This window comes from Salmo salar, chromosome ssa26, assembly GCF_905237065.1.
Source record: "Salmo salar chromosome ssa26, Ssal_v3.1, whole genome shotgun sequence".
Lineage (NCBI taxonomy): Eukaryota > Metazoa > Chordata > Actinopteri > Salmoniformes > Salmonidae > Salmo > Salmo salar.
In genome coordinates, this window is record NC_059467.1 from 45,908,489 (window position 1) to 45,936,179 (window position 27,691).

General features: G+C 44.6%; 1 protein-coding gene across 3 annotated transcripts in view; it reads left to right on the plus strand.

Annotated features, from left to right (window-relative positions):
- Nucleotides 1-369: 369 nt before the first annotated feature.
- LOC106587736 (mitogen-activated protein kinase 6) overlaps nt 370-27,691 on the plus strand; it is a 28,038-nt gene continuing 716 nt past the window's right edge. The window contains exons 1-8 of one of the 3 annotated variants that reach the window (XM_045708011.1): nt 370-651; nt 13,085-13,986; nt 14,599-14,916; nt 23,721-23,865; nt 25,056-25,220; nt 25,465-25,660; nt 25,810-25,933; nt 26,016-27,691. The exon at nt 26,016-27,691 is cut by the window's right edge and continues 716 nt beyond it. In XM_045708011.1, coding sequence (XP_045563967.1) covers nt 13,750-13,986; nt 14,599-14,916; nt 23,721-23,865; nt 25,056-25,220; nt 25,465-25,660; nt 25,810-25,933; nt 26,016-27,206 — 2,376 coding nt within the window. In that variant the 5' untranslated portion in view covers nt 370-651; nt 13,085-13,749 and the 3' untranslated portion in view covers nt 27,207-27,691. Of the gene's footprint in view, nt 652-6,443; nt 7,074-7,816; nt 7,971-13,084; nt 13,987-14,598; nt 14,917-23,720; nt 23,866-25,055; nt 25,221-25,464; nt 25,661-25,809; nt 25,934-26,015 lie in introns of those variants that run through there. The other 2 variants (XM_045708012.1, XM_045708010.1) reach the window with 2 other exon arrangements.

Here is a 27,691-nt window from a genome sequence, read left to right on the forward strand (position 1 = left end):
AGAGAGAGAGAGCATCTAACAGGCAGTGGTCTAACAGGCATTGTGACACAGTGACAGATCTAACCATATTCAGCTTAGACTCCTCCCCCCACTCTCCCTCTCTCCCCCCACTCTCCCTTTCTCCTCCCTCTCTCTTAATGTCCCTCTCTCCCTCATCTCTACTTTCTCTCTCCTCCCCCTTCAGTCTCCCTCTCTCCCTCCCTCTCTTTTTTCTCTCTCCTCCTCCTCCCCCCTCTGTCTCTCCCCCTCCCTCTCTCTTCCCCCTCTCTCATTCGCTCCCTCGCTCCTCCCCCTCCCTCCCCCTCTCTCTCTCTCCCTCTCTCCATGTTCAGCCTATATGTACTCTTCATGGAGCTCCACCTCCCAACCCAGACTGACTCACATGTAGCAACACAACATTTCACCAAGACTGTGACAATCTATTTCTACCCAGTACTGTGTCACTCCACAGGCTACTAGTGGACTGTCTGTCTGGCAACTGTCTACTACCCTTTGCCTGGCTGCTGAGGGGCTACTGTAAGCCCTGTGGACTGTGGGACAAGCCGTGTTGGACCGTTGGATATTGGTATCTTTCTTTAGTGCATAACTGTATGGATTAACTGCTGTTCTGTACCATGGCGTTCCTGACACTCCGGGAGGATTTCAACCATGGTAAGAGAGATAGAAGGCTGTAATATCAAGTTACAGACTAAGTTGAACAAGGCAGAAGAACAGTATAAGTGCAGAGGGACTCTGGTTGAAGTGTTCTATGGACATGTAGGAGAGTCTAAGGGACATGAGAGGTTTATTGGCTGGACATGTAGGAGAGTCTAAGGGACATGAGAGGTTTATTGGCTGGACATGTAGGAGAGTCTAAGGGACATGAGAGGTTTGTTGGCTGGACATGTAGGAGAGTCTAAGGGACATGAGAGGTTTATTGGCTGGATATGTAGGAGAGTCTAAGGGACATGAGAGGTTTATTGGCTGGACATGTAGGAGAGTCTAAGGGACATGAGAGGTTTGTTGGCTGGACATGTAGGAGAGTCTAAGGGACATGAGAGGTTTATTGGCTGGACATGTAGGAGAGTCTAAGGGACATGAGAGGTTTGTTGGCTGGACATGTAGGAGAGTCTAAGGGACATGAGAGGTTTATTGGCTGGACATGTAGGAGAGTCTAAGGGACATGAGAGGTTTGTTGGCTGGACATGTAGGAGAGTCTAAGGGACATGAGAGGTTTATTGGCTGGACATGTAGGAGAGTCTAAGGGACATGAGAGGTTTGTTGGCTGGACATGTAGGAGAGTCTAAGGGACATGAGAGGTTTATTGGCTGGACATGTAGGAGAGTCTAAGGGACATGAGAGGTTTATTGGCTGGACATGTAGGAGAGTCTAAGGGACATGAGAGGTTTATTGGCTGGACATGTAGGAGAGTCTAAGGGACATGAGAGGTTTATTGGCTGGGCAAGTTCCTGTGCCTGTCTGTTTCAGCCGAATAGCAATTTAGTTTTTGACGATTGTAGATGAACAACGAGCGCTAGAGATCTCTGTATGTCTCTCTTTTTCTCTCTCTGTGGTGAGATATGGTGAGCTGGAAGCATGAGTGAAGGCTGAGGCAGGCAAAAAGACAGACAGGCAGAAAAGCAGGCAGGCAGAAAGACAGGCATGCAGGCAGGCTTGTGATGAGCTTCCTTTGATTATTCCCGCTGTCATCATCACAGCAGCAGAGTGACAGACGGGTGTAAACAGAATTTTCACATCTCCTTGGAGACACGGTAGTCAGAACCACTCTTCACACTCTGAGGACAGAGAACATTCTGTGCAGATGAAATAACACTGGAATTAAGTCCCAAATAGACGCCTATGCCCTAGGGTGCTATTTGTAAGGCATCCTGGGACTCAGACAGGGATGTCTTAGCCCGTAAGGCACAGCACATCGATACAAAGTGGTTCTGTAGTAACAGTGTAGACACAGGTGTGTTGTCCCTATGTGCATTAGGATAGAGTTTCAATTTGATATCAAAGTCACGGCAGCGTTGTTTTGTCAAATCCAGCTCCCACTATCTATGGTGCTACTTCATACTGACCATCTGCGTAGTAATACGGCTTCAGTTTCAACATATCAACATTAGTTACATAAGCAAGTGTGATTGATATCCTACTACTTCAGCTCCCCTCAGCAGGTTGACACAATCACGAACAATATGAATGTTCTTTGAGAGGGAGTCTAAGGACCTCAACAAATGATACTGTAGACTAACCTTGAGAAGAGAGGAGGAGGAGGAGAGGAGGAGGAGAGGGGGAGGAAACAGGGGAAGAGAGGGGGAAGAGATATGAGATGGGGAGGTGAGAGGGGAGGAGAGAGAAGAGGGGGAGGAGAGGGGGAGGAGATATGAGAGGGGGGAGAGGAGGAGAGGGGGAGGAGATATGAGAGGGGGGAGAGAGGAGAGGGGGAGAAGAGGGGTAAAGTGTGAGGACTCATTAGTACACTGGGACATTTTCAGCAACTTTGATTTACCTTTTTTTTTCTTTTTACCTTTATTTAACTAGAACAAATTCTTATTTACAATGATGGCCTACCCCGCCAAAACCCAGACAAAGCTGGGCCAATTGTGCATCCTACAGCTGAATGTGATACAGCCTGGAATCGACCCAGGAACTGTAGTGAGATGCACTGAGATGCATTGCCTTAGACCACTGCCCCACTCGGGAGCCCAAATTACCTATGTCATAGTTATTGATCTATATATTACCGTAGCTATTGTTCTATATATAACCGTAGTGATCCATCTATATATTACTGTAGTGATCAATCTATATATTACCGAAGTGATTGATCTATATATTACTGTAGTGATTGATCTATATATTACTGTAGTGATTGATCTATATATTACCGTAGTGATTGATCTATATATTACCGTAGTGATTGATCTATATATTACTGTAGTGATCTATATATTACTGTAGTGATCTATATATTACCATAGTGATTGATCTATATATTACTGTAGTGATTGATCTATATATTACTGTAGTGACTGATCTATATATTACTGTAGTGATCTATATATTACTGTAGTGATTGATCTATATATTACTGTAGTGACTGATCTATATATTACTGTAGTGATTGATCTATATATTACAGTAGTGATTGATCTATATATTACTGTAGTGATCTATATATTACTGTAGTTATTGATCTATATATTACTGTAGTGATTGATCTATATATTACTGTAGTGATTGATCTATATATTACTGTAATGATCTATATATTACTGTAGTGATTGATCTATATATTACTGTAGTGATCTATATATTACTGTAGTGATTGATCTATATATTACTGTAGTGATTGATCTATATATTACCATAGTGATTGATCTATATATAACCGTAGTGATTGATCTATATATTACTGTAGTGATCTATATATTACTGTAGTGATTGATCTATATATTACTGTAGTGATTGATCTATATATTACTGTAGTGATCTATATATTACTGTAGTGATTGATCTATATATTACTGTAGTGATTGATCTATATATTACTGTAGTGATTGATCTATATATTACCGTAGTGATTGATCTATATATTACCGTAGTGATTGATTTATATATTACTGTAGTGATTCTATATATTACCGTAGTGATTGATCTATATATTACTGTAGTTATTGATCTATATTTTACTGTAGTGATTTCTATATATTACTGTAGTGTTGATCTATATATTACTGTAGTGTTGATCTATATATTACTGTAGTGATTGATCTATATATTACTGTAGTGATCTATATATTACCGTAGTGATTGATTTATATATTACTGTAGTGATCTATATATTACCGTAGTGATTGATCTATATATTACTGTAGTGATTGATCTATATTTTACTGTAGTGATTCTATATATTACTGTAGTGATTGATCTATATATTACCGTAGTTATTGATCTATATATTACCGTAGTGATTTGATCTATATATTACCGTAGTGACTGATCTATATATTACTGTAGTGATCTATATATTACTGTAGTGATTGATCTATATATTACTGTAGTTATTGATCTATATATTACCGTAGTGATTGATCTATATATTACCGTAGTGATTGATCTATATATTACTGTAGTGATTGATCTATATATTACTGTAGTGATTGATCTATATATTACTGTAGTGATTGATCTATATATTACTGTAGTGATTGATCTATATATTACTGTAGTGATCTATATATTACTGTAGTGATTGATCTATATATTACTGTAGTGATTGATCTATATATTACTGTAGTGATTGATCTATATATTACTGTAGTGATTGATCTATATATTACTGTAGTGATTGATCTATATATTACCGTAGTGATTGATCTATATATTACTGTAGTGATCTATATATTACCGAAGTGATTGATCTATATATTACTGTAGTGATTGATCTATATTTTACTGTAGTGATCTATATATTACTGTAGTGTTGATCTATATATTACTGTAGTGATTGATCTATATATTACTGTAGTGTTGATCTATATATTACTGTAGTGATTGATCTATATATTACTGTAGTGATCTATATATTACCGTAGTGATTGATTTATATATTACTGTAGTGATCTATATATTACCGAAGTGATTGATCTATATATTACTGTAGTGATTGATCTATATTTTACTGTAGTGATCTATATATTACTGTAGTGATTCATCTATATATTACCGTAGTTATTGATCTATATATTACCGTAGTGATTTGATCTATATATTACCATAGTGATTGATCTATATATTACTGTAGTGATTGATCTATATATTACCATAGTGATTGATCTATATATTACTGTAGTTATTGATCTATATATTACCATAGTGATTGATCTATATATTACCGTAGTGATTGATCTATATATTACTGTAGTGATCTATATATTACTGTAGTGATTGATCTATATATTACTGTAGTGATCTATATATTACTGTAGTGAGTGATCTATATATTACCATAGTGATTGATCTATATATTACTGTAGTGATCTATATATTACTGTAGTGATTGATCTATATATTACTGTAGTGATTGATCTATATATTACTGTAGTGATTGATCTATATATTACTGTAGTGATTGATCTATATATTACCGTAGTGATTGATCTATATATTACTGTAGTGATTGATCTATATATTACTGTAGTGATTGATCTATATATTACTGTAGTTATTGATCTATATATTACTGTAGTTATTGATCTATATATTACTGTAGTTATTGATCTATATATTACTGTCGTGATTCTATATATTACCGTAGTTATTGATCTATATATTACTGTACTTTTGATCTATATATTACCGTAGTGATTGATCTATATATTACCGTAGTGATTGATCTATATATTACTGTAGTGATTGATCTATATATTACTGTAGTGATTGATCTATATATTACTGTAGTGATTGATCTATATATTACCATAGTGATTGATCTATATATTACTGTAGTGATTGATCTATATATTACTGTAGTGATCTATATATTACCGTAGTTATTGATCTATATATTACTGTAGTTATTGATCTATATATTACCGTAGTTATTGATCTATATATTACTGTCGTGATTGATCTATATATTACCATAGTGATTGATCTATATATTACTGTACTGATCTATATATTACCGTAGTGATTGATCTATATATTACTGTAGTGATTGATCTATATATTACTGTAGTGATCTATATATTACTGTAGTGATTGATCTATATATTACCGTAGTGATCGATCTATATATTACTGTAGTTATTGATCTATATACTACTGTAGTGATTGATCTATATATTACAGTATTTATTGATCTATATATTACTGTAGTGATTGATCTATATATAACCGTAGTGATCGATCTATATATTACTGTAGTGATCGATCTATGTCATAGCTATTGATTTATGTGTGAGTGTGTGCGTGTGCCTAAGCAATTTGTAGCATTGGTCAGAATTCCATTCAGCTATTTTGCTTTTCCCCTTCATATAGAACTGACAGAGAACACAGCTGATCTGTAGCCTGCTCCTTGAACATAGTCTCAAAATGCTCACATCACCTCACCATGTCTGTCGCATAATAGACTAAGCATACTTCCAGTCTCTCCATCCCACTAGTCCACATCATCATCCCAAGCTGGGTCAGGTAACGTTCTGCAGCATTCTCAGCCACATGGCTCTTCACATGGTCTGCTGGCCCTGTTGATGGACACTGCAGTTGATGGGAGCAACCTACCATATTGCTCCTGCTGCTTCCGCGTCCCGCCTCTTCCGGTCCTCTCATTAAACTGGCTGATTCTGGTGCTCGTTCATTCATCAACATATCCTACATATCCTCCTTCCCCTCCGCTGTCCCCTGCTCTGGTGCTGCCTATGCTGATGTTGTTACATCACACTGGCTCACAGACTTGAAGCTACTGCATAGCAGACAAGGAACCCAGAACTGCAGAATCTATCTGAATATCTCTGGATCCGAATTTTTGGCTATTCTGTTTTATTTCTGTGTGATTTTTATTCGTTTATTCGGAATATTAATTTCGGGAGGATGTAGGTAGATCGCAGTGCGAGAGATTCCACATACCGCTAGTCGGGGGAAAAAAAGAAGACAAAAAAAGACAGCAGAAAAAGGCGACAAGCCCTGCGCATCATGACAGATGGACTATCTAAATCCCCACGCAGCACCAGTAACGTTTCCGAGCGACTTTTATCTCTAACGCGGCTAATAATGCAGTACTGTGTACCATAATCTGAAAATAGCATTAGGCAGCGCTCAGAAAACACTGCATTGCTGCTGAAGGATGAAAAACAACGGCAGCACCTCTGCAGTCTTTCGCAAGCAGAGGAATTTCCAAAACAAGTTTGTCTGTCTTGTCTGACTGACTTGCTTGGAAGTTGACACAAATATTAGTATCTCTCTTGAGTGTTGATATTGAATATTTATTTTGAAAATATAAATATAATCCTCCGTCTCAACAACTGTGTGTGACATATGGTCCAAATGTAACAGGCACTGCACCTGTGCCGAGTCAATAACAGGTAAAATACATGCGAGAGAAATACAGAAAACTATAGGTCATGATTGATTGATTTTGATGTGAAGATAAGCTTATACCGCCTATCGATCCTTGTTTTACTTTAAGTTTAATACATGAGGACTTCATTGAGCAGTCAGACTCATCGCATAGTCTCTGTGTTTACTATAAACATAAGATATAGGCTTTATATATAGGCTCAACATTATTGTCAATTAGGCCTATGCATTATTTTAGGCTATAGGGTTTATATAGGCCTATAGGCTGAACATGATAGATTGTCAATTAGGCCTATGCATTATTTTATATACAGGCCTACGTCTAAAAACATTGACCTTCTGAATTAACATAATCCTAACTATCAGCAGTTTAATAATGAATTGATGTTAACTGTTTTAATGGCTGTTAATTGATTTGTAACTGTTTTAATGACTGTTACTTAGTGTTTAACTGTTTTGCGTTTGAGGTTTCCCAAGGCTGCTTTGATCCTCCATTCAATAGTGATGATGGCCTGTTAGTGTTTTTCCTTTGTATTGGGGTTTATCTACTTAGGATAAGATTCTGCCTGGCTGACAATAACTTCAGGGCCCACAGCGTAAAATAACAGTTTATTCGGACACTAGGCTATTTTTAAACATAACAAAAAACATAGTCAGTAAAATAACATCAGACAAACATTAGAAGATAGAATCGCCCTAAATATGTGTTTTATTCCGGTATTTTGAATTTAGCGCCTGGTTTCCCATCGTCTCCATTCTCCACGTCTCTTGAATGACGCTGACGCAAGCAGACAGTCTGAATGGCGATTGTAACAGACTCGCAGGGCAGTGCCAACGGAGCGCAGCCCGACCTTATATCGCTTTGAAAAACATAGCTATATCAAATGAAACGGACGAGAACAGTAAGTGATTCAATACTATTTCGGATAAGTGTATTGTTATGTGGGAAGGTCGTATTATGTTTTTAAACGGCAGATTACGTTGATTTTTCGACGTCGGTTTGGCAACGGCTTTGTGTTAGGAGGGAGTAGGATCCGCTCTTTTATACCTCAGAGGTACGACCACGTAGCCGACGGAGCTAGCTAGCGACTGGTTTGGGAGGTTAGCCAGCTAAACTACAGACCCTCAAGCCAACAGCAGGCGCCTTTGTTCATGTCACGGGATCTTGGAAAGCTCTCTATCAAATAAATATGTGGATAAACGTTGGTCATTTGATTCGATGTCATGTTTATATGGGTAACGTTATATAGTAGCCGTTGGCTGAATATCAACGACATTTAATTTCACCTGTAAGGTAGGATAAGCTAACAATCAACTAGGGGTCTGTTCCCCGAGATATCACAGGAGTCGGAGGTTCATGACTTTTATGGGGGGGCGATCACATGGTTAACTTGGCTAGCAGTGGCTATCTGAAAAACCCCACGTTATGACGATGAACTAGCTTCACACAAAATAACCTATAGTCAGCAATACGGCGAATATGTTTTGTTGGCTAGCTGCTATTGCCATGTTATTTACATTTAAACAATTCGGTGTTTTTTGGCTAGCTCCGTTTTGGATAAAGTGTGTAGCTACTTAGCTACCTAGCGAACGATGCTACAGTAGCTAGTTTGCTAGCCGACTCAACTCCACGATTTACGATGGAGTTGAGCGGCGCAGTGTTAACATCGATTTTTTTTTTAAAAAGAAGGAAAGTAGCTTTTGTCCATTTGTCCCTAGATGACGGAATAGGGATTTGTTTTTACGTTTATCCTGTCCCTCAGTCCTCTCATGCAATGAGACATTCCCCAAAGCAAAGCTAAATAGAATGTTTGAAGGATAACAACAAAAAAGACCCGATTAAATCATTAAAATGCACATAAAAAAACGGCAAGTACTTTTTTGGAAAATAGTATACACTTTATCTATTTTTTTTTTACTTGTTGTTATTGTTTATGCCTTATAGAGCTGTTGTGTCATTTAACAAGGAGCCGATTTAATAAATGAACTAAACTCGCTGCAGCAGAGGGGTGAGGACCAAGAGGACAGAGACTAGAGTGGGCTACCTCAGTCACTAAATCCCGAGTGGCGTAGGATTCGTAGGAGTCCCTGGTTCGAATCCAGGCTGCATCACATCCGGCCTTGATTGGGAGCCCCATAGAGCGGTGCACAATTGGCCCAGCGTCGTCCGGGTTTGGCCTGGGTAGGCGGTCATTGTAAATAACAATTTGTTCTGAACTGACTTGCCTAGTTACAAAAATAAAATCAACCGAAAGTCACTGGGGCAGCCTTTAAAAAGTATCTACATTTGTCTCTACTCTTTTGCCAATAAAAGTCGCTGGAAGGATCTGACTTGCTAAATCTAGCAACAAAGTCACTAAATTGGCAACACTGGAGTGTCGAGTCACATTTAAAATGACGTTTTTATTAAAAACTACTGATTTCAGCACCCAAAGAATAGCCTGCAATTACATACATTGTTCTGTGTTATTGCAGGCTAATGCTATTCTTTAGGTGCTGAAATAAGTATTTTTATAAAAACTGTCATTTTATGTGAGGTCGGCAGTCCACTCCGCCCACATTTAAGCCAGGTGTACACTCGTGGCCAAAAGTTGAGAATGACACAAATATTAATTCCCACAAAGTTTGCTGCTTCAGTGTCTTTAGATATTTTTGTCAGATGTTACTATGGAATACTGAAGTATAATTACAAGCATTTCATAAGTGTCAAAGGCTTTTATTGACAATTAAATGAAGTTGATGCAAAGAGTCAATATTTGCAGTGTTGACCCTTGTTTTTCAAGACCTCTGCAATCCGCCCTGGCATGCTGTCAATTAACTTCTGGGCCACATCCTGACTGATGGCAGCCCATTCTTGCATAATCAATGCTTGGAGTTTGTCAACATTTCTGGGGTTTTGTTTGTCCTCCCGCCTCTTGAGGATTGACCACAAGTTCTCAATGGGATTAAGGTCTGGGGAGTTTCCTGGCCATGGACCCACAATATCGATGTTTTGTTCCCCGAGCCACTTAGTTATGGCAAGGTCAACACTCACACCTGTGTTAACGAAAGAATCACTGAAATTTCAGCTGGTCCTTTTGTGGCAGGGCTGAAATGCAGTGGAAATGTTTTTGGGGGATTCAGTTCATTTGCATGGCAAGGAGGGGCTTTGCAATTAATTGCAATTCATCTGATCACTCTTCATAACATTCTGGAGTATATGCAAATTGCCATCATACAAACTGAGACAGCAGACTTTGTGAAAATTAATATTTGTGTCATTCTCAAAACTTTTGGCCACGACTGTAGACTACATGATTTTGCCCCCGATTTAGCAGTCCCCAGACTGGTCTCATAGACTAGACGTAACATAGTAAAAGTAAATCCGGGACACTCAAATTAGTATATGTTACGTTTGGTATTGTTACATAAGATAGGTTAATTAAGGCATAAATTAAAGGAGCGTGATTGGGTGGGCGTATAACGCGAACGTATAGCAACCCGAAGGTTGCACTTGAGCTAATTAGGACTTTGCAACTACTTACTACTTAAAAAAATATAAAAAAAATTTGCAACTACTTAGCATGTCAGCTAACCTTTCCCCTAACCCCTAAAGCTAACGTTAGCCACTTAGCAAAAAATTATCCCAACAAATTGGAATATCATATGTTTAGCAAATTTGTAACATATATTGTACGAATTGCAATTCGTAACATTGTACTAATTGCAATTTGTAACATATCATATGAAATGTATGATGGACATCCACAAATTAATATATACCATACTAAACGTAACATATCATACTAAATTGAGTGTCTCGGATTTGCGTACAGAGTTAATGTGAAATACTCTGAGACCACGTTGTTGTCCCAGACAAGTTTTTGAGCTCGGATAGGAAATCCCCATGTCGTTGCCTACTTGAGGCGCACGGCTGTCACCAACGCTCGCTTAATGTGAGCGGGTCAGAGACGCAATCAGAGGTTTTCCGATCCAATCTTTGAGCAGTCCCAGACATCCCAATATTTTCAAATGTTTGAGTTTAACGGCACAAACTTTGCGATGCTCTTGTAGTGTGAGATGTGCAACGGCAAATTTTGACTGAGAACATTGATTATCTATAGCCAATGAGAGCTCGCTAGAGAAGCCAGTGAGATGACGTTGTTTCACATCACCCAGAATGTGTCGACTCGAGCAGGAGCCATGACTACTAGTATTTATTTGCCTTTTAACCAAAGTGTGAAGTTGGCCGACTTTAACAACCAATGTAATTCAATTAAAAAAATGTTGGCTAGATATTTCAACTCTGTATGTACAGTGTGAAAACTAAGCTTACATATGGAATTGTTTTAAGATGATCCTACCAAGGATCATTTATCTATTTAATTTTTTAATTTAGGACCTCTTTAGGTATAAAATATATATATGAAACATTGAATTTGGCCTTACTGCTATTAGCTCATAGAAACACATTGAATAACAGATTGTATTTGAGACGCAGCCCATGCACATGTCTCCTGGTTAAACAGGTGGATTTTGACGGGAATTTGTTTATTAAGCTAGTTAGATTTCCGCAGGGGCGTGGACCTTGACTCTAGGCGTTTAACTGGCCGTGTGCCATATTCACTGTGGCCAGTTTATTAGGTACACCAATTTAGTACTGGGTCAGACCTCCCTTTGCCTCCAGAACAGCCTGAAATCTTCCGGGCATGGGAACATTGCTATCAATGGACCTAACGTGTGCCAGGAAAACATTCCTTGACAGTCTCTTTAAGACCTCTCATCAACGAGCTGTTTTCGCCCACAGGACAGCCGCTGACTGGATGTTTTTTGTTTGTCGCACCATTCTCGGTAACCCCTAGACACTGTCCTGCGTGAAAAGTCTAGGAGGCCGGCCGTTTCTGAGATACTGGAACCAGCATGCCTGGCACCGAAGATCAGACCACACTCAGTCGCTTAAGTTAGAGTGTTGGGCCAGGAACCTTAAGGTTGCTGGATCGAATCCCTGAGCTGACAAGGTAAAAATCTGTAATTCTGCCCCTGAGCAAGGCAGTTAACCCGGTGTGTTCCCCGGGCGCCAGAGATGTGAATTAAGGCAGCCCCCTGCACCTCTCTGACACATTTCAGTTGGAGGCATTCAGTTGTACAACTGACTAGATATCCCCCTTTCCCAAACTAGTTTTGCCCATTCTAACATCTGCCTAGCGACTTTCCGCAGACCATATGGTCTTTATTGCAACTTGGCTGGATTACAAAGCCAGGTAGCAAGCTATTTTTAGAAGTTTATTGACTAAAACTGGACATTTTCCTCAAATAGTTCAAATATATATAAGACTATTTTCCAATAAATATCAAGGGTCTTATTCTGTTGACGTGATCGTCGATGCTTGGCTGCCGTTTGACAAATAAAGATAATCTCTCTCTTTTGTCGAATAATAATCAGATTGTAGTCTATACCCGCACGGTATCTGAGCGGTTGTCTAGTGAGCGGTTGCCTAGTGAGCGGTTGCCTAGTGAGCGGTTGCCTAGTGAGCGGTTGCCTAGTACACACGTGCCAATACCAGAATAGACACACTGGCTATACAACATTTGTTGTTGTGAAAACCATCAGTAGAATAAAAAATGTGATTAGAACCCATTTAACTAGCTTCTTTTCTTTTTTACATGGGAATTTAACTGCAACATGTATTTTGATGCGCACTATGTCATCATGCACAAGTCAATTTGATGGAAACTCTGGTGGGGAAATTTGCATATTGTTTTTATGCTGATTTTTGAATATTTGTGTGAAAATCTGTCACCAATTGGATGAAAAACCTAGTTTGAAACTTTTGAAATGTATTAGCTAGCACTTCTCTCCATGTATTTCTCTTTTGGGTCATCTTAAATTGGACAGTGACTGTCGTTTGGTCCGGTTGACGTCAGGCTATTAAAGGGTTGAATGGAACTATGTCAAGTCAGCCAGCCATGGCAGTGTTACTATTGTCTAATTGTTGTCTGATTGCTGACCTAAAGCATTGTGTTGTTTCTGTTCCAGGTTACGCCCATGTAAAATGGAGGATAGTTTTGATTGCGACTGTGGTGAGCTTGAGCCACCCGATTGTTGAGGGCCAGACTACTCTGTGAAGACTAAAAGGCAAGACACCATTTTGGATGAGCGGTGGTTCCAACAGGAAGAAGATTGAGTAAATACAAAAAAAAAAATAGAATTTAAAATTGTAGTGCTTTTTAGCGCAATTAGAATCAATGCAGCTGCACAGGATGAGTCTATCACTGAATGTATCTGCACTGTGAGGATGCAACCAGATGCTGTTGTAGTTTTTGAATTGGCCTTTTGAGTTCATTCCATTATTGCTGGCTGTTAAACACTAAACATTTAAAAACGGTTTAATAACCGGAGAAGCGACCAAAAAAAAAACGATTTCGAAAAAGTAATTCATATTAGGCCTGAGAAACTTGCTCCATTTGTCAAACAAACATGACTTTCTACTCTGGTTGTGAGTCAGAGAGCCGTGTGATTCTGTGAGGGTTAGACAGGGGGAAACAGTAGTCTTCTGTAAGGGTTATACCACCCACATTTATATTTTCACAATATTACACACCAGTTAAGACCTCCTATAGCTTATTATCAGTCAGTTTGTCCGTTTTGTATTGAACAACCCCAAAAGTCAATAGAAACTTAGTCAAAACACCAAATCCAAGATGGCGGAGAAGTTTGAGTCTCTGATGAACATCCATGGGTTTGACCTCGGCCCACGTTACATGGACCTGAAGCCTCTGGGCTACGGAGGGAACGGCCTGGTGTTCTCAGCCGTCGACACGGACTGCGACAAACGCGTGGCGGTGAAGAAGATCATCCTGACGGACCCGCAGAGCGTCAAACACGCCCTGAGAGAGATCAAGATCATCAGGAGGCTGGACCACGACAACACCGTCAAGGTAACACAGGAAATGCAGTAACCAACTGTACAATACCTTTTTATTGGCCCTTCGTATGGAAATGTCTGTTGTCAGGACAGCAGTGGAATGGGTCAGCTCCTAACACTGCAGACAGTGGGGGAAACTCCCCTTGCTCAAGTCACACTGCAACATCAAACTCTGCAGTCATATGACTTGGCCTGAGTAGAACAATACAAGTCGCTTCCAATTGCTGGACTACCTCACACTAGTTACTGCTAAAGCACTTGAGTCACACTACACACAGTCAAGAACATACAGACAACATGCAGGTGTATCTGCTCATATGAGTTGATGTTAACATATGAACACCTTCCCTCTGCCAGGTATTTGAGACTCTAGGGCCCAGCGGTCGCCACCTAACAGATAATATTCTCTACTTCCCTCTGCCAGGTATTTGAGACTCTAGGGCCCAGCGGTCGCCACCTAACAGATAATATTCTCTACTTCCCTCTGCCAGGTATTTGAGACTCTAGGGCCCAGCGGTCGCCACCTAACAGATAATATTCTCTACTTCCCTCTGCCAGGTATTTGAGACTCTAGGGCCCAGCGGTCGCCACCTAACAGATAATATTCTCTACTTCCCTCTGCCAGGTATTTGAGACTCTAGGGCCCAGCGGTCGCCACCTAACAGAGGACATAGTCTCTCTGACAGAGGTGAACTCTGTGTACATCGTCCAGGAGTACATGGAGACAGACCTGTGTCAGCTCCTGGAGAGGGGTCTTCTCTCTGAGGACCACGCCAGACTCTTCATGTACCAGCTGCTGAGAGGCCTCAAGTACATCCACTCTGCCAATGTACTGCACAGAGACCTGAAGCCTGCCAACTTGTTCGTCAACACAGAGGACCTGGTGCTGAAAATAGGAGACTTTGGGCTGGCCCGGATCATGGATCCTCACTACTCACACAAGGTAAGAGGCTAAAACAGAGACTAGTTAAACTAACAGTCATTACTGTCTGTAATAGCCATGTGATACCTGCCTAGCGTTCTGGCTTTATTGCCCAGAAACCAACTGGGCTAGTCCCTCAGGTGACGCTATCAGCCTATCACACCACACTGCACCGCAGGAAGTTAACAAGGAGGTATGGTAGTTCCTGAAGTCGCACCTCCGTTTCCCTTCCCAGGGGAAATGCTTCCGCTGAGATAAGGGCCCTGGGAACCAATATTTCTGTTGAGGGGTGGGAGGCCGCATCCACATCCTGCCCCGGTGCTGAGGACAAGAGTTTAGACTGTGTGGCGTTGACGACCAGGCTGTGTGGCGTTGACGACCAGGCTGTGTGGCGTTGACGACCAGGCTGTGTGGCGTTGACGACCAGGCTGTGTGGCGTTGACGACCAGGCTGTGTGGCGTTGACGACCAGGCTGTGTGGCGTTGACGACCAGGCTGTGTGGCGTTGACGACCAGGCTGTGCGGCGTTGACGACCAGGCTGTGCGGCGTTGACGACCAGGCTGTGCGGCGTTGACGACCAGGCTGTGCGGCGTTGACGACCAGGCTGTGCGGCGTAGATTGTGCACCAGTCGGGCGTTCAAACTTCAGAGATATGGAAATTAGGCTGAGATGTCTGGCTCTGGGAGAATGTAGGTCGAGGTGGGTCTTTCTCCAGCTGTACACTGCTCTTTGGACAGGACTCGGAGGGGAGAGATGAGAGCAGGGGTCACAGAAGAATGAAGAAAGGGGTGAGGAGAGAGCTGAGGAGTGGAGTAGTCACCATGCAGCTACAGGTGTCTTAGATTAGTCATCACCAGGGCCTGTCTGGTGTGGGACTCGGCCCTCTCTCTGGCACCGCACAGGATACACTCAGGACTTCTACAGTTAGCTAGGCCTCACACTTTCTCACACACACTGCTCAGCCCCAAGCCAGTCTTTTACAGCTAGGCCATAGCTTCACACACACACAGCCCAAAAGCAGCTGGTTTTAGTGGCTCGTATCACAGATCAAGTGTTGACTCGCTACTCTCCAATGACGCATCGCTGAGAACACTCTCTCCTTTGAATAGCAATCGTGCTGGGGACACGGCAGGATACTGGCATTTCCATTTCAGTGTGTCTGTGTGCGCTACAGGTGCCTGTTTGAAGTTCGAGAGATTTTCTCACGATCTTCAGTCTCTGTAGCCAGACACCCCTCCATATTCCCTCCTCTTCCTCCCTCTCCTAGCCCCTATAGCAGCTCTGCTCTGTTTTGCTGTGGGTTTTCCCTATATAAGCAGGTTTTGTTTTGATGACATGGAGGCAAGGGAATGGCCTATTGAAAAGACCCTCTGCTGACGTCAACTCTTTTTGTATTTCTGTGGACTGCAGAAGCTCAAGTGTGTGTGTATGTGTGTGCACACGCTTCTCTGCAGAGAATCACGGCCATTTGGTGCCGCATTCCATGTACCATCCAGAGAGCCTGGACACACACACACAGCCTGAGTGGACGGGGGGGGACGGGGACTGCCTGCCCAAGCTGCACTGCTGTTGGGGTAGCTGGCTGGCTCTGCCTCTCTGCATGCTATTTGTACAGCTCACTCTGTCTAAATAAAGAACCAGCCCATTTGCAGCAACTAACCTTGGTCTCTTGTGTGGTATATGGCACGATGTAATGTCTGGATACAGCCCTTAGCCGTGGTATATTTGTCATATACCACAAACCCCCGATGTGCCTTATTGGGTTCTTGTGGAGATTACATTATCTGTTTCTTAGACTTTCTTTAGGCTCTATTTGAGTTCTCAGAATTTGTCCCATCCCCCCACCCTTAGAAATATTCTAGATTTTGTTAGAGGATTGAGTGGTTCTGTATGTTGAGTGGTGAGTTTCTCTGAGCCTCCTCAGCCTGTTTCTGTGGGACCCACAGCAGTCAAACACCCAGTGGCCCGCCACCAAGAATGTCTGGAATCCACGTGCAGGCAGGAATCAAGCATCCTGTGCATTTCCCAGCCAGCCAGTCAATCATTCCTTTGTCCTGCCTATCGTGGGAGCCTTTCTCCAAGGCTAGAGCTGTTCTCAAGCTGCTAGCGTAGCATAATCATGCCCTGAGGTTAAGCAGGGAACGGGGCTCCGCTGTTACAACCAGTGTTAGTTTAGCATTTAGCTTAGCGTGCCCTTTGGCTGACTAGACGCATGGGTTGGCAAAAGCATTGCATTTGCGTCTGTTAGCTTAGCATTAGCAATAGCGTCCCTTTCGGCTTAGCACAGTGAGCATGGCAGGGACTCGGCCGGCTGTAGATCAGAGTTAGCTAGCTTAGCAGTTAGCTTAGCTTAAGTGCGCCCTTCAGTGAAGCAGGGCAAGGGGCATGGCTGTGTAGACTAGCATTAGCTGAGTGATATGACATCTGCTCAGTGAGGCAACTTGACCTCCTATTTACAAGATGTAATCCAACCCTGAAGATTTCTTATTGCAAAATGGCCTTGACATATATACTGAAGGGTTTGTTTATAGGAATATAAATGTTTTATTGAACCCAGTTTTGTTCTAGGAAGTTAGACAAAATGAAGACAATAACATGACGGTCTTTTACATGTGAGCAACAAGTGGTTTTGGGGTGTTTTTTTGAAACCAAGCTAAGTTAGTCATTTTCATCTAAAACCCTGAAAAGACGTTGGTGTGAATGAGACGTATATTCCCTAAAACCCTCCAGGCCTGTTTGTCATTATGAAGAAACAGCAGAGAGACTGTTAAACTTGCAGATGGTAGCTGCTCTTGATGTGCAGGTGTACATTTCCTGGAATGTTATAAGGAGAGAGAGAGAGAGGGGGGAAGATGGAGAGGGGGGGGGATGGAGGGGAGAGATCGTCATTTCACCACCACACATGTTTCCTGCTGTAGCTCGGATCACTCCACCACAGTCCTCCTCCCATGACACACATACTCACGTTGACCCAATTACCCAGCTATAGCAACACACACACAGCGCTCCGCTTGGCTCGCCGCTTCCGCTCCAAGGTTCACAAGGCTTTTAAAACGGCAGGAGAAAAATAACTTGAGTCGTGTGTTTTCATGGTTAAGCCATGCCTAACCCATATCTCCTGGGGATTAAAGCTGTGTGTATATAAAGCCATGCCTAACCCATATCTCCTGGGGATTAAAGCTGTGTGTATATAAAGCCATGCCTAACCCATATCTCCTGGGGATTAAAGCTGTGTGTATATAAAGCCATGCCTAACACGCATCTCCTGGGGATTAAAGCTGTGTGCATATAAAGCCACGCCTAACACGCATCTCCTGGGGATTAAAGCTGTGTGCATATAAAGCCACGCCTAACACGCATCTCCTGGGGATTAAAGCTGTGTGTATATAAAGCCACGCCTAACACGCATCTCCTGGGGATTCAAGCTGTGTGCATATAAAGCCACGCCTAACACGCATGTCCTGGGGATTCAAGCTGTGTGCATATAAAGCCACGCCTAACACGCATCTCCTGGGGATTAAAGCTGTGTGCATATAAAGCCACGCCTAACACGCATCTCCTGGGGATTAAAGCTGTGTGCATATAAAGCCACGCCTAACACGCATCTCCTGGGGATTAAAGCTGTGTGTATATAAAGCCACGCCTAACACGCATCTCCTGGGGATTCAAGCTGTGTGCATATAAAGCCACGCCTAACACGCATGTCCTGGGGATTCAAGCTGTGTGCATATAAAGCCACGCCTAACACGCATCTCCTGGGGATTAAAGCTGGGTGCATATAAAGCCACGCCTAACACGCATCTCCTGGGGATTAAAGCTGGGTGCATATAAAGCCACGCCTAACACGCATCTCCTGGGGATTAAAGCTGGGTGCATATAAAGCCACGCCTAACACGCATCTCCTGGGGATTAAAGCTGTGTGCATATAAAGCCACGCCTAACACGCATCTCCTGGGGATTAAAGCTGTGTGCATATAAAGCCACGCCTAACACACATCTCCTGGGGATTAAAGCTGTGTGTATATAAAGCCACGCCTAACACACATCTCCTGGGGATTAAAGCTGTGTGTATATAAAGCCACGCCTAACACACATCTCCTGGGGATTAAAGCTGTGTGCATTTAAAGCCACGCCTAACACACATGTCCTGGGGATTAAAGCTGTGTGTATATAAAGCCACGCCTAACACACATCTCCTGGGGATTAAAGCTGTGTGCATATAAAGCCACGCCTAACACACATCTCCTGGGGATTAAAGCTGTGTGTATATAAAGCCACGCCTAACACACATGTCCTGGGGATTAAAGCTGTGTGCATATAAAGCCACGCCTAACACACATCTCCTGGGGATTAAAGCTCTGTGTATATAAAGCCACGCCTAACACACATCTCCTGGGGATTAAAGCTGTGTGTATATAAAGCCACGCCTAACACACATCTCCTGGGGATTAAAGCTGTGTGCATATAAAGCCACGCCTAACACACATCTCCTGGGGATTAAAGCTGTGTGTATATAAAGCCACGCCTAACACGCATCTCCTGGGGATTCAAGCTGTGTGCATATAAAGCCACGCCTAACACGCATGTCCTGGGGATTCAAGCTGTGTGCATATAAAGCCACGCCTAACACGCATCTCCTGGGGATTAAAGCTGGGTGCATATAAAGCCACGCCTAACACGCATCTCCTGGGGATTAAAGCTGGGTGCATATAAAGCCACGCCTAACACGCATCTCCTGGGGATTAAAGCTGGGTGCATATAAAGCCACGCCTAACACGCATCTCCTGGGGATTAAAGCTGTGTGCATATAAAGCCACGCCTAACACGCATCTCCTGGGGATTAAAGCTGTGTGCATATAAAGCCACGCCTAACACACATCTCCTGGGGATTAAAGCTGTGTGTATATAAAGCCACGCCTAACACACATCTCCTGGGGATTAAAGCTGTGTGTATATAAAGCCACGCCTAACACACATCTCCTGGGGATTAAAGCTGTGTGCATTTAAAGCCACGCCTAACACACATGTCCTGGGGATTAAAGCTGTGTGTATATAAAGCCACGCCTAACACACATCTCCTGGGGATTAAAGCTGTGTGCATATAAAGCCACGCCTAACACACATCTCCTGGGGATTAAAGCTGTGTGTATATAAAGCCACGCCTAACACACATGTCCTGGGGATTAAAGCTGTGTGCATATAAAGCCATGCCTAACACACATCTCCTGGGGATTAAAGCTCTGTGTATATAAAGCCACGCCTAACACACATCTCCTGGGGATTAAAGCTGTGTGTATATAAAGCCACGCCTAACACACATCTCCTGGGGATTAAAGCTGTGTGCATATAAAGCCACGCCTAACACACATCTCCTGGGGATTAAAGCTATATATATATATATATATATAGAGAAAAGCCAGTCAGTGTGTGTGTATAGCTACTAATCCTCTGTCACCAGGTTCTCTGAGACAACCCTATAGTACTCTACAACTGCTGCCTTCCTCTCCTTCCTCTTATTTTCCTCCTCCCCTTCCTCTACACTCCCTTTTCATCCTCCCTCCGTCTCTTCCCTTCCTCTCCTCACTCCCCCCTTCCTTCCACTGAGGTGTTAGCCACCCATCTGAGACAGAAACATGTCTTTTTTTTCTCTAAACCACATTGCACAAATGAAGCTAAAGTAAAAATGTGAACTATTGTACACAGATAAAGGCTTTACGTAGAGAACCATAGCATGGCTGTACTTCCTGTCTTGAATGGAAGACCCACTAGTCTGGTAGTGAGAACAGCACAGCGCTCAGTGAGTGGAAACAGGTTTTTCTCTCTGTCACACACTGGGCTAGATAACACTGCCTCTCTGACTGTTGCAAACCTGTGGCTTTGGTCTGGTCTGGAGAAATGACTTACTGTGTCACTCCGGCTGTCAGGGCGGTGTGTGTGTGTGTGACGTGTATGAATTCTCCTGAAATTAGTTAGGCAAAGCACTAGCTAGAATGTTCACTTGTTGTAATCTGCTGTGGATTCTCAGAACCTCTTTCATTCTACACTTCTTATGCAACATTACGGGCAGGCTACCATACTGGTTGTTGCTAAATCTCTGACTACAGTTGTCTGACTGCTGGGAACTGCTTGGAGTTTCCTCATTTGTGATTAGTGTATTGACTGATTTCATGACATTCTGTTGGCTGGCAGGCTGTTCTGGCTGGCTGGTTTTCTGACTGCTCCTTCAGTTGCTTAAAAGCTGCTGATGCAAGAGAGACATCTACCCATTTCTAAATATACCCACCCAGCCAACCTGGCCTTGGTGTTGCATAGAATATCCACCATCTTTTATTGACTAGATCATTTCTCCCATCTCTACATCTAGATCATTCTGTCATTCAACCTAGATCATTTCCAGTTGGTCCACATGTCCCGTGGCCCGCTGGCTGAGCCTTGTTGTCCCGTGGCCCGCTGGCTGAGCCTTGTTGTCCCGTGGCCCGCTGGCTGAGCCTTGGTGGCCCGTGGCCCGCTGGCTGAGCCTTGGTGGCCCGTGGCCCGCTGGCTGAGCCTTGGTGTCCCGTGGCCCGCTGGCTGAGCCTTGTTGTCCCGTGGCCCGCTGGCTGAGCCTTGTTGTCCCGTGGCCCGCTGGCTGAGCCTTGTTGTCCCGTGGCCCGCTGGCTGAGCCTTGTTGGCCCGCTGGCTGAGCCTTGTTGGCCCGCTGGCTGAGCCTTGTTGTCCCCGTGGCCCGCTAGCTGAGCCTTGTTGTCCCCGTGGCCCGCTAGCTGAGCCTTGTTGTCCCCGTGGCCCGCTAGCTGAGCCTTGTTGGCCCGCTAGCTGAGCCTTGTTATGAGCTGAAGACATTAGACTGTTTAGTGTGGGACTATCCTACCTGAGCTAATTCGTTGATTTATTGGTATGTCCATAATAAAGGAGGCCATGCTTACAGACTGGTGTTCATTACATTTAGAAGGTCAGCACAACCTGTGTGCTTGTCAAAATTGTATAATGATATTCTGACTGACACACAGGGGGTGTGTGTGTGAGTGAGCCTTTCTAGCGACAGAGACCGAAACAGCCAGCTCACCACTCTGACGTAGCAGGGAACCAAACAGAAGAAAATGAAACCCAACGGGGAGGGACCTACCTGAATTTGTCCAATAGAAACTTGTTTTCGTTGCAAAATGTTTTCCATTTGGATTAAATGGTTTCATTTGCGAAATGTTTTCGACTAATGATTTCTCCCCAGGTCAGAGGGTGTTGTTTTAACGCTGTAACACACACACACACACACACACACCCCACAGCATGGGACTTTGTGGGGATCTATAATTGATTTCCATTCAAAATCCTATTTTCCTTAACTGCTAACCCTTAAGCTTAAAATAGCCTTTGTCCTTGTGGGTGTGATCTTGTTTTACTGTCCTTGTGGGGACTTTGAGGATGGAAGAACAAGACAGGGCACTGGTTTGGTGGGTGCCTTTTGTGTTGCAGGGCCTGAGGGCAGACTGGCAGGCAGCGTATTGTTGCTGACTCTACTGTCCCGGAAGTACAGATTGGTGTGTGTGTGTGTGAGGCAGGGGGATTATCCTGCTCTATGTGGCTGCTGACTGGGCCTGTGCATGTGTCCTCCCTCTTTCTCTCCCTTTTTTACCCTTTCTGTATTTTCTCTCCCTTTTCATCTGTCCATTTTTGTGCGGCCAGGGGCCAGGCTGTAGCGGCCAGGGGCCAGGCTGTAGCGGCCAGGGGCCAGGCTGTAGCGGCCAGGGGCCAGGCTGTAGCGGCCAGGGGCCAGGCTGTAGTTGGAGGAGTGGGTGGGTTGGATTGAGCTCTGGGACAAACGTACGTGTATCTCCTATCGTCACTGAGGATACTGCAGGCAGGTCTAATGTGACAGGGCCCGAGCAGAGCTCTAGGAGCTTTGATCTACCAGGGTGGGTGACTGGCCGCTGGGTAACAGAAACAAACAGCGACGGCTGCTGTCTCCCAAATGGCAGCCTATTCCCTTTACAGTGCACTACTGTTGAGCAGGGTCCATGTAGGGAATAGGGAGCCAAAGGGGAAGCGTCCAGAAGCAGCTTGTTCTGTTGATACAGCTTTGATGAGTCTGCTTCTCAACCATTAAGAGGTCGTTAACTGAATGCAGTTAACAGGATCAATGGTGCTTTTGAAATCAATACAAGCCTGGACGCGCGCCCCACACACACACACACACACACACACACACACACACACACACACACACACACACATATATATATATATATAAAAATATATATATATATATATATATATATATATATATATATACACACACACACACCTACTGCAGTACAGTAGGATGACAACTGTTTCATTCATATAAATAAACTAGTAAGCTATGGGTCTGTGTTTTAGGTGTATCTCATAAGAGCTGATAAACCAGTTTCAGTCACATTCGGTTTATTCATTCTGAACACACACACAGAGAGGGAGGGAGGGGTTGAGTCATTCTGAACAGAGAGGGAGGGAGGGAGGGGTTGAGTCATTCTGAACAGAGAGGGAGGGAGGGAGGGGTTGAGTCATTCTGAACAGAGAGGGAGGGAGGGAGGGGTTGAGTCATTCTGAACAGAGGGAGGGAGGGATTGAGTCATTCTGAACAGAGGGAGGGAGGGGTTGAGTCATTCTGAACAGAGAGGGAGGGGTTGAGTCATTCTGAACAGAGAGGGAGGGGTTGAGTCATTCTGAACAGAGAGGGAGGGGTCCTATGAATTCAGGTTTATCAGGCTCTTGCTCCCGTTCAACTCTTCTCACTAAAGCCTTGTTAACTCAACTCACCCTCCCCTTTGCCTCTCTCCCTCCCTCTCCAGGGTCATCTTTCTGAGGGCTTGGTGACTAAATGGTACCGGTCTCCTCGCCTGCTGCTCTCCCCAAACAATTACACCAAGGCCATTGACATGTGGGCTGCTGGATGCATCTTCGCCGAGATGCTCACCGGGAAAACGCTCTTCGCAGGTCAGTCAAGCACAGACTCACACTGGTGACCTGTGAGGCAGGTGACTGTGCCACTGAGCTATGGGGCAGAAATGTAGGCCACAGGCTTCATGGCACGTGGGTTCTGGCAGAGCTCACACACCTCACACTCTGACTGACATGGCGTAACTGATATGGGGCAGACAGTGAAGTGGTGCCACGGGGGTATAGATATGGTGCTGCTTGTCTATATCGGTGTTAACTCTTGGGGGGGTAACCTTGAAAGCTAGCTAGCTAACTGAGGTAACCCGGAGAGTTGGCTAGCTAAACTGAGGTAACTTTGGGAGTTGGCTAGCTAAACTGAGGTAACCTGGGGAGTTGGCTAACTAAACTGAGGTAACCTGGGGAGTTGGCTAGCTAAACTGAGGTAACCTGGGGAGTTGGCTAGCTAAACTGAGGTAACTTTGGGAGTTGGCTAGCTAAACTGAGGTAACTTTGGGAGTTGGCTAGCTAAACTGAGGTAACTTTGGGAGTTGGCTGCTGGCTAACCTGAGGTAACTTTGGGAGTTGGCTGCTGGCTAACCTGAGGTAACTTTGGGAGTTGGCTGCTGGCTAACCTGAGGTAACTTTGGGAGTTGGCTGCTGGCTAACCTGAGGTAACTTTGGGAGTTGGCTGCTGGCTAACCTGAGGTAACTTTGGGAGTTGGCTGCTGGCTAACCTGAGGTAACTTTGGGAGTTGGCTGCTGGCTAACCTGAGGTAACTTTGGGAGTTGGCTGCTGGCTAACCTGAGGTAACTTTGGGAGTTGGCTGCTGGCTAACCTGAGGTAACTTTGGGAGTTGGCTGCTGGCTAACCTGAGGTAACTTTGGGAGTTGGCTGCTGGCTAACCTGAGGTAACTTTGGGAGTTGGCTGCTGGCTAACCTGAGGTAACTTTGGGAGTTGGCTGCTGGCTAACCTGAGGTAACTTTGGGAGTTGGCTGCTGGCTAACCGACTGAATCGTGTGCTTAGTGACCAGACAGAGAAGCATCAGGTCCTATTTTTAGAGTCTTTGGTATCACTCACTCGACCGGGGATCAAACCATCCCAACTTTTCAATCTCATGGTGGACATTAACCACAAGGCCACTGAGTTGGTGATCCGACAGTTGGGTGTAAACGAACCCTGTGTTATCCTGTAATAACCTGTGTCCTCCTGTGTTTTTAACCCTATTTTGAACGGGTGTTCTGCAGGAGCACATGAGCTGGAGCAGATGCAGCTGATCCTGGAGTCCATCCCTGTGCTGAGAGAAGAGGACAGGCAGGAGTTACACAGTGTTATCCCCGTCTTCATACACGGTGACATGTCCCAGCCGCACAACCCACTGGCCAAGCTACTGCCTGACGTCAGCCCACATGGTGAGTCAAGACACACACTCGCAGTCGTGTAGACACATACACAGTGACATGTCCCAGCTACACAACCCACTGGCCAAGCTACTGCCCGACGTCAGCCCACAGCTTGAGTCTAGACACACATTCACACTCGTGACGTACAAACACACACTGGACAAACTGATGCCTGACATCATACCTCCAGGTGAACACACACAAAACTAACACACTCCTATACCATATGGTAAATGTTCCTCTTCCCTTCCAGCCCTGGATTTCCTGCAAAAGATCCTGACCTTTAACCCCATGGACCGTCTGACAGCAGAAGAAGCCCTAGCCCACCCCTACATGTCTGACTACTCCTTCCCCCTGGACGAACCCGTCTCCCTGCACCCCTTCCACATAGAGGATGAGGTGGATGATATCTTACTGATGGACCAGGGTCACAGCCACACCTGGGACAGGTACATGGAGGCATACTGTAGTATTCATTACATACTTACAACTGGGTTCCATAGCTAGCTAGTTATAGAAGAGGATTTCTTTACTGTGGATGTCAAACTCAGGGGTTTGTGCTTGGGTTGTCTTAACCCTTTATCCCTCCTGCCATCAGGTACCATGACAGCCAGCTTTCAGAAGGGGACTGGCACCTCCACACCCACAGCACTCTGGACACTGACGAGGTACAGGTGGACCCTCGGGCTCTGTCTGACCAAACTGACGAGGAGGAGGTCCAGGTACGGAGAGAAACACACACACACACTCACACACACCTTCCTCAAGTCACCACTCTAACCCCTGTCCCTCCTACCCCTCCAGGTGGACCCTCGTAAGTATGCAGACGGAGACCGGGAGTTCCTGGACGATCCTTCCTACGGCTACTCCTCCCTCTTCACTCCCGAACGCTCGTGGCCCGACCCCGATGACGAACACTTCGACCTTCACCACGAGAACAAGTACTGTGACCTGGAGTGTTCCCACACCTGTAACTACAAGGTGGTGTCTCCATCCTACCTGGATAACCTGATCTGGAGGGACAGCGAGGTCAACCACTACTACGAGCCCAAGCTCATTATAGATCTGTCCAACTGGAAGGAGCAGCAGAGTAAAGAGAAACAGGCTCAGGCTGCAGGCAGAGACAAGGAGCACAAGGCCCAGAAGAGCAAGTGTGAGAAGAACGGCCTGGTGAAGGCTCAGATGGTTCTACAGGTAGAGAAGAGCCCCGTAGAGAAGGACTCCCAGCAAGAGAAGAACCAGACCCAGACTACTCAACAGAATCAAGGCTTTGACTTTGACTCCTTCATCGCCGGCACCATCAAACTGAGCCTGCAAACTGAGCCCAGCGACGTGGGACTCCTGGGGGACGTGGGCCTCCTGAGCGAGGTGGGAGTGGGCCTCCTGAGCGAGGTGGGCCTCCTGAACGAGCTCAACTCGTCTGTGTCCCAGCTGGAGGCTCCGCGGTCAGGCTCCATGTCCAAAACCATCAGCCAGGAGAAGGAGGAGAAGTGTCTGGTGAACTTTGCTCAGGTCAGCATCACCGTGGGGACCGCTGGGTCTGGGGCGCGTCCCGCACACCCCTGGGAGAGCTTCGGAGGGGGGGAGAGGGTAGAGGAGCGGAGAGGTGGGTGTCTGATGGACGGGGCGGGGCGCTGGGACGTTGGGAAAGAGGAGCAGCTCCAGAAGGACAGCTCCTACACCAGCTACCTGGACAGACTGTTCAGCAGGAAGGACGAGGGCAGCGGGGAGACTGCTGCTAGCGCCGCCGACACCCCAGAACCTGAGCCCTCGGATGTGGGAGGGGAGAGGGAACGGGACGAGGGGGGCTTCCTGGCGCGGAGCGGAGAAATCATGTTTAACATGCAGCTGGACTCTCTGGCGCTGCCGGGGTTCGACGCTACGACCGATGTGCCGCTCAAATCCATCCAGGCCTCCCTCGCTCCCTCCACGGTCAAATGCTCGCCTCAGATCGCCCACACAACCTACAGCAGCTTCTTCAAGCATCTGAATTAAAAACCCAAACGATACAATACCATGCTCCTCACAGTGCAAGATCTCTAGGCTGGTTCTGTTGTCCTTGTATTTTATTTCATTATGATAGTAATGTTATTTTACTTGAATCATTTCATACCTTATCGTATGGCTCCTTTTTAAAATCGAAACTTTTATTTGTATTATTTTTTTAGTTGTAGGAGTTAAAGGTAAAATAGACTGGGTTGAAAGTTGCTAACAGATCAAACAGAGTTATTACCTCTGGGGTCACTGGGCCTACCTGAGTTGATCTCCCCAGTTATCCCTCAGCATCCACAAACTGGCAGCATTTACACTGCACACTGAGTACTGTAGACTAAAGGAGAGAAGGAATGGGGAAGAGATAAGAAAGGTGGAGAATTGGATAGGAGAGAGGGATATGAGAAGTGGTGCTATGCTAGCAGAACAGCCCTGTTCATCCTGCAGCCTTCCCCTGAGCTCATCACTGATCTAAGACCTGGCTGAAT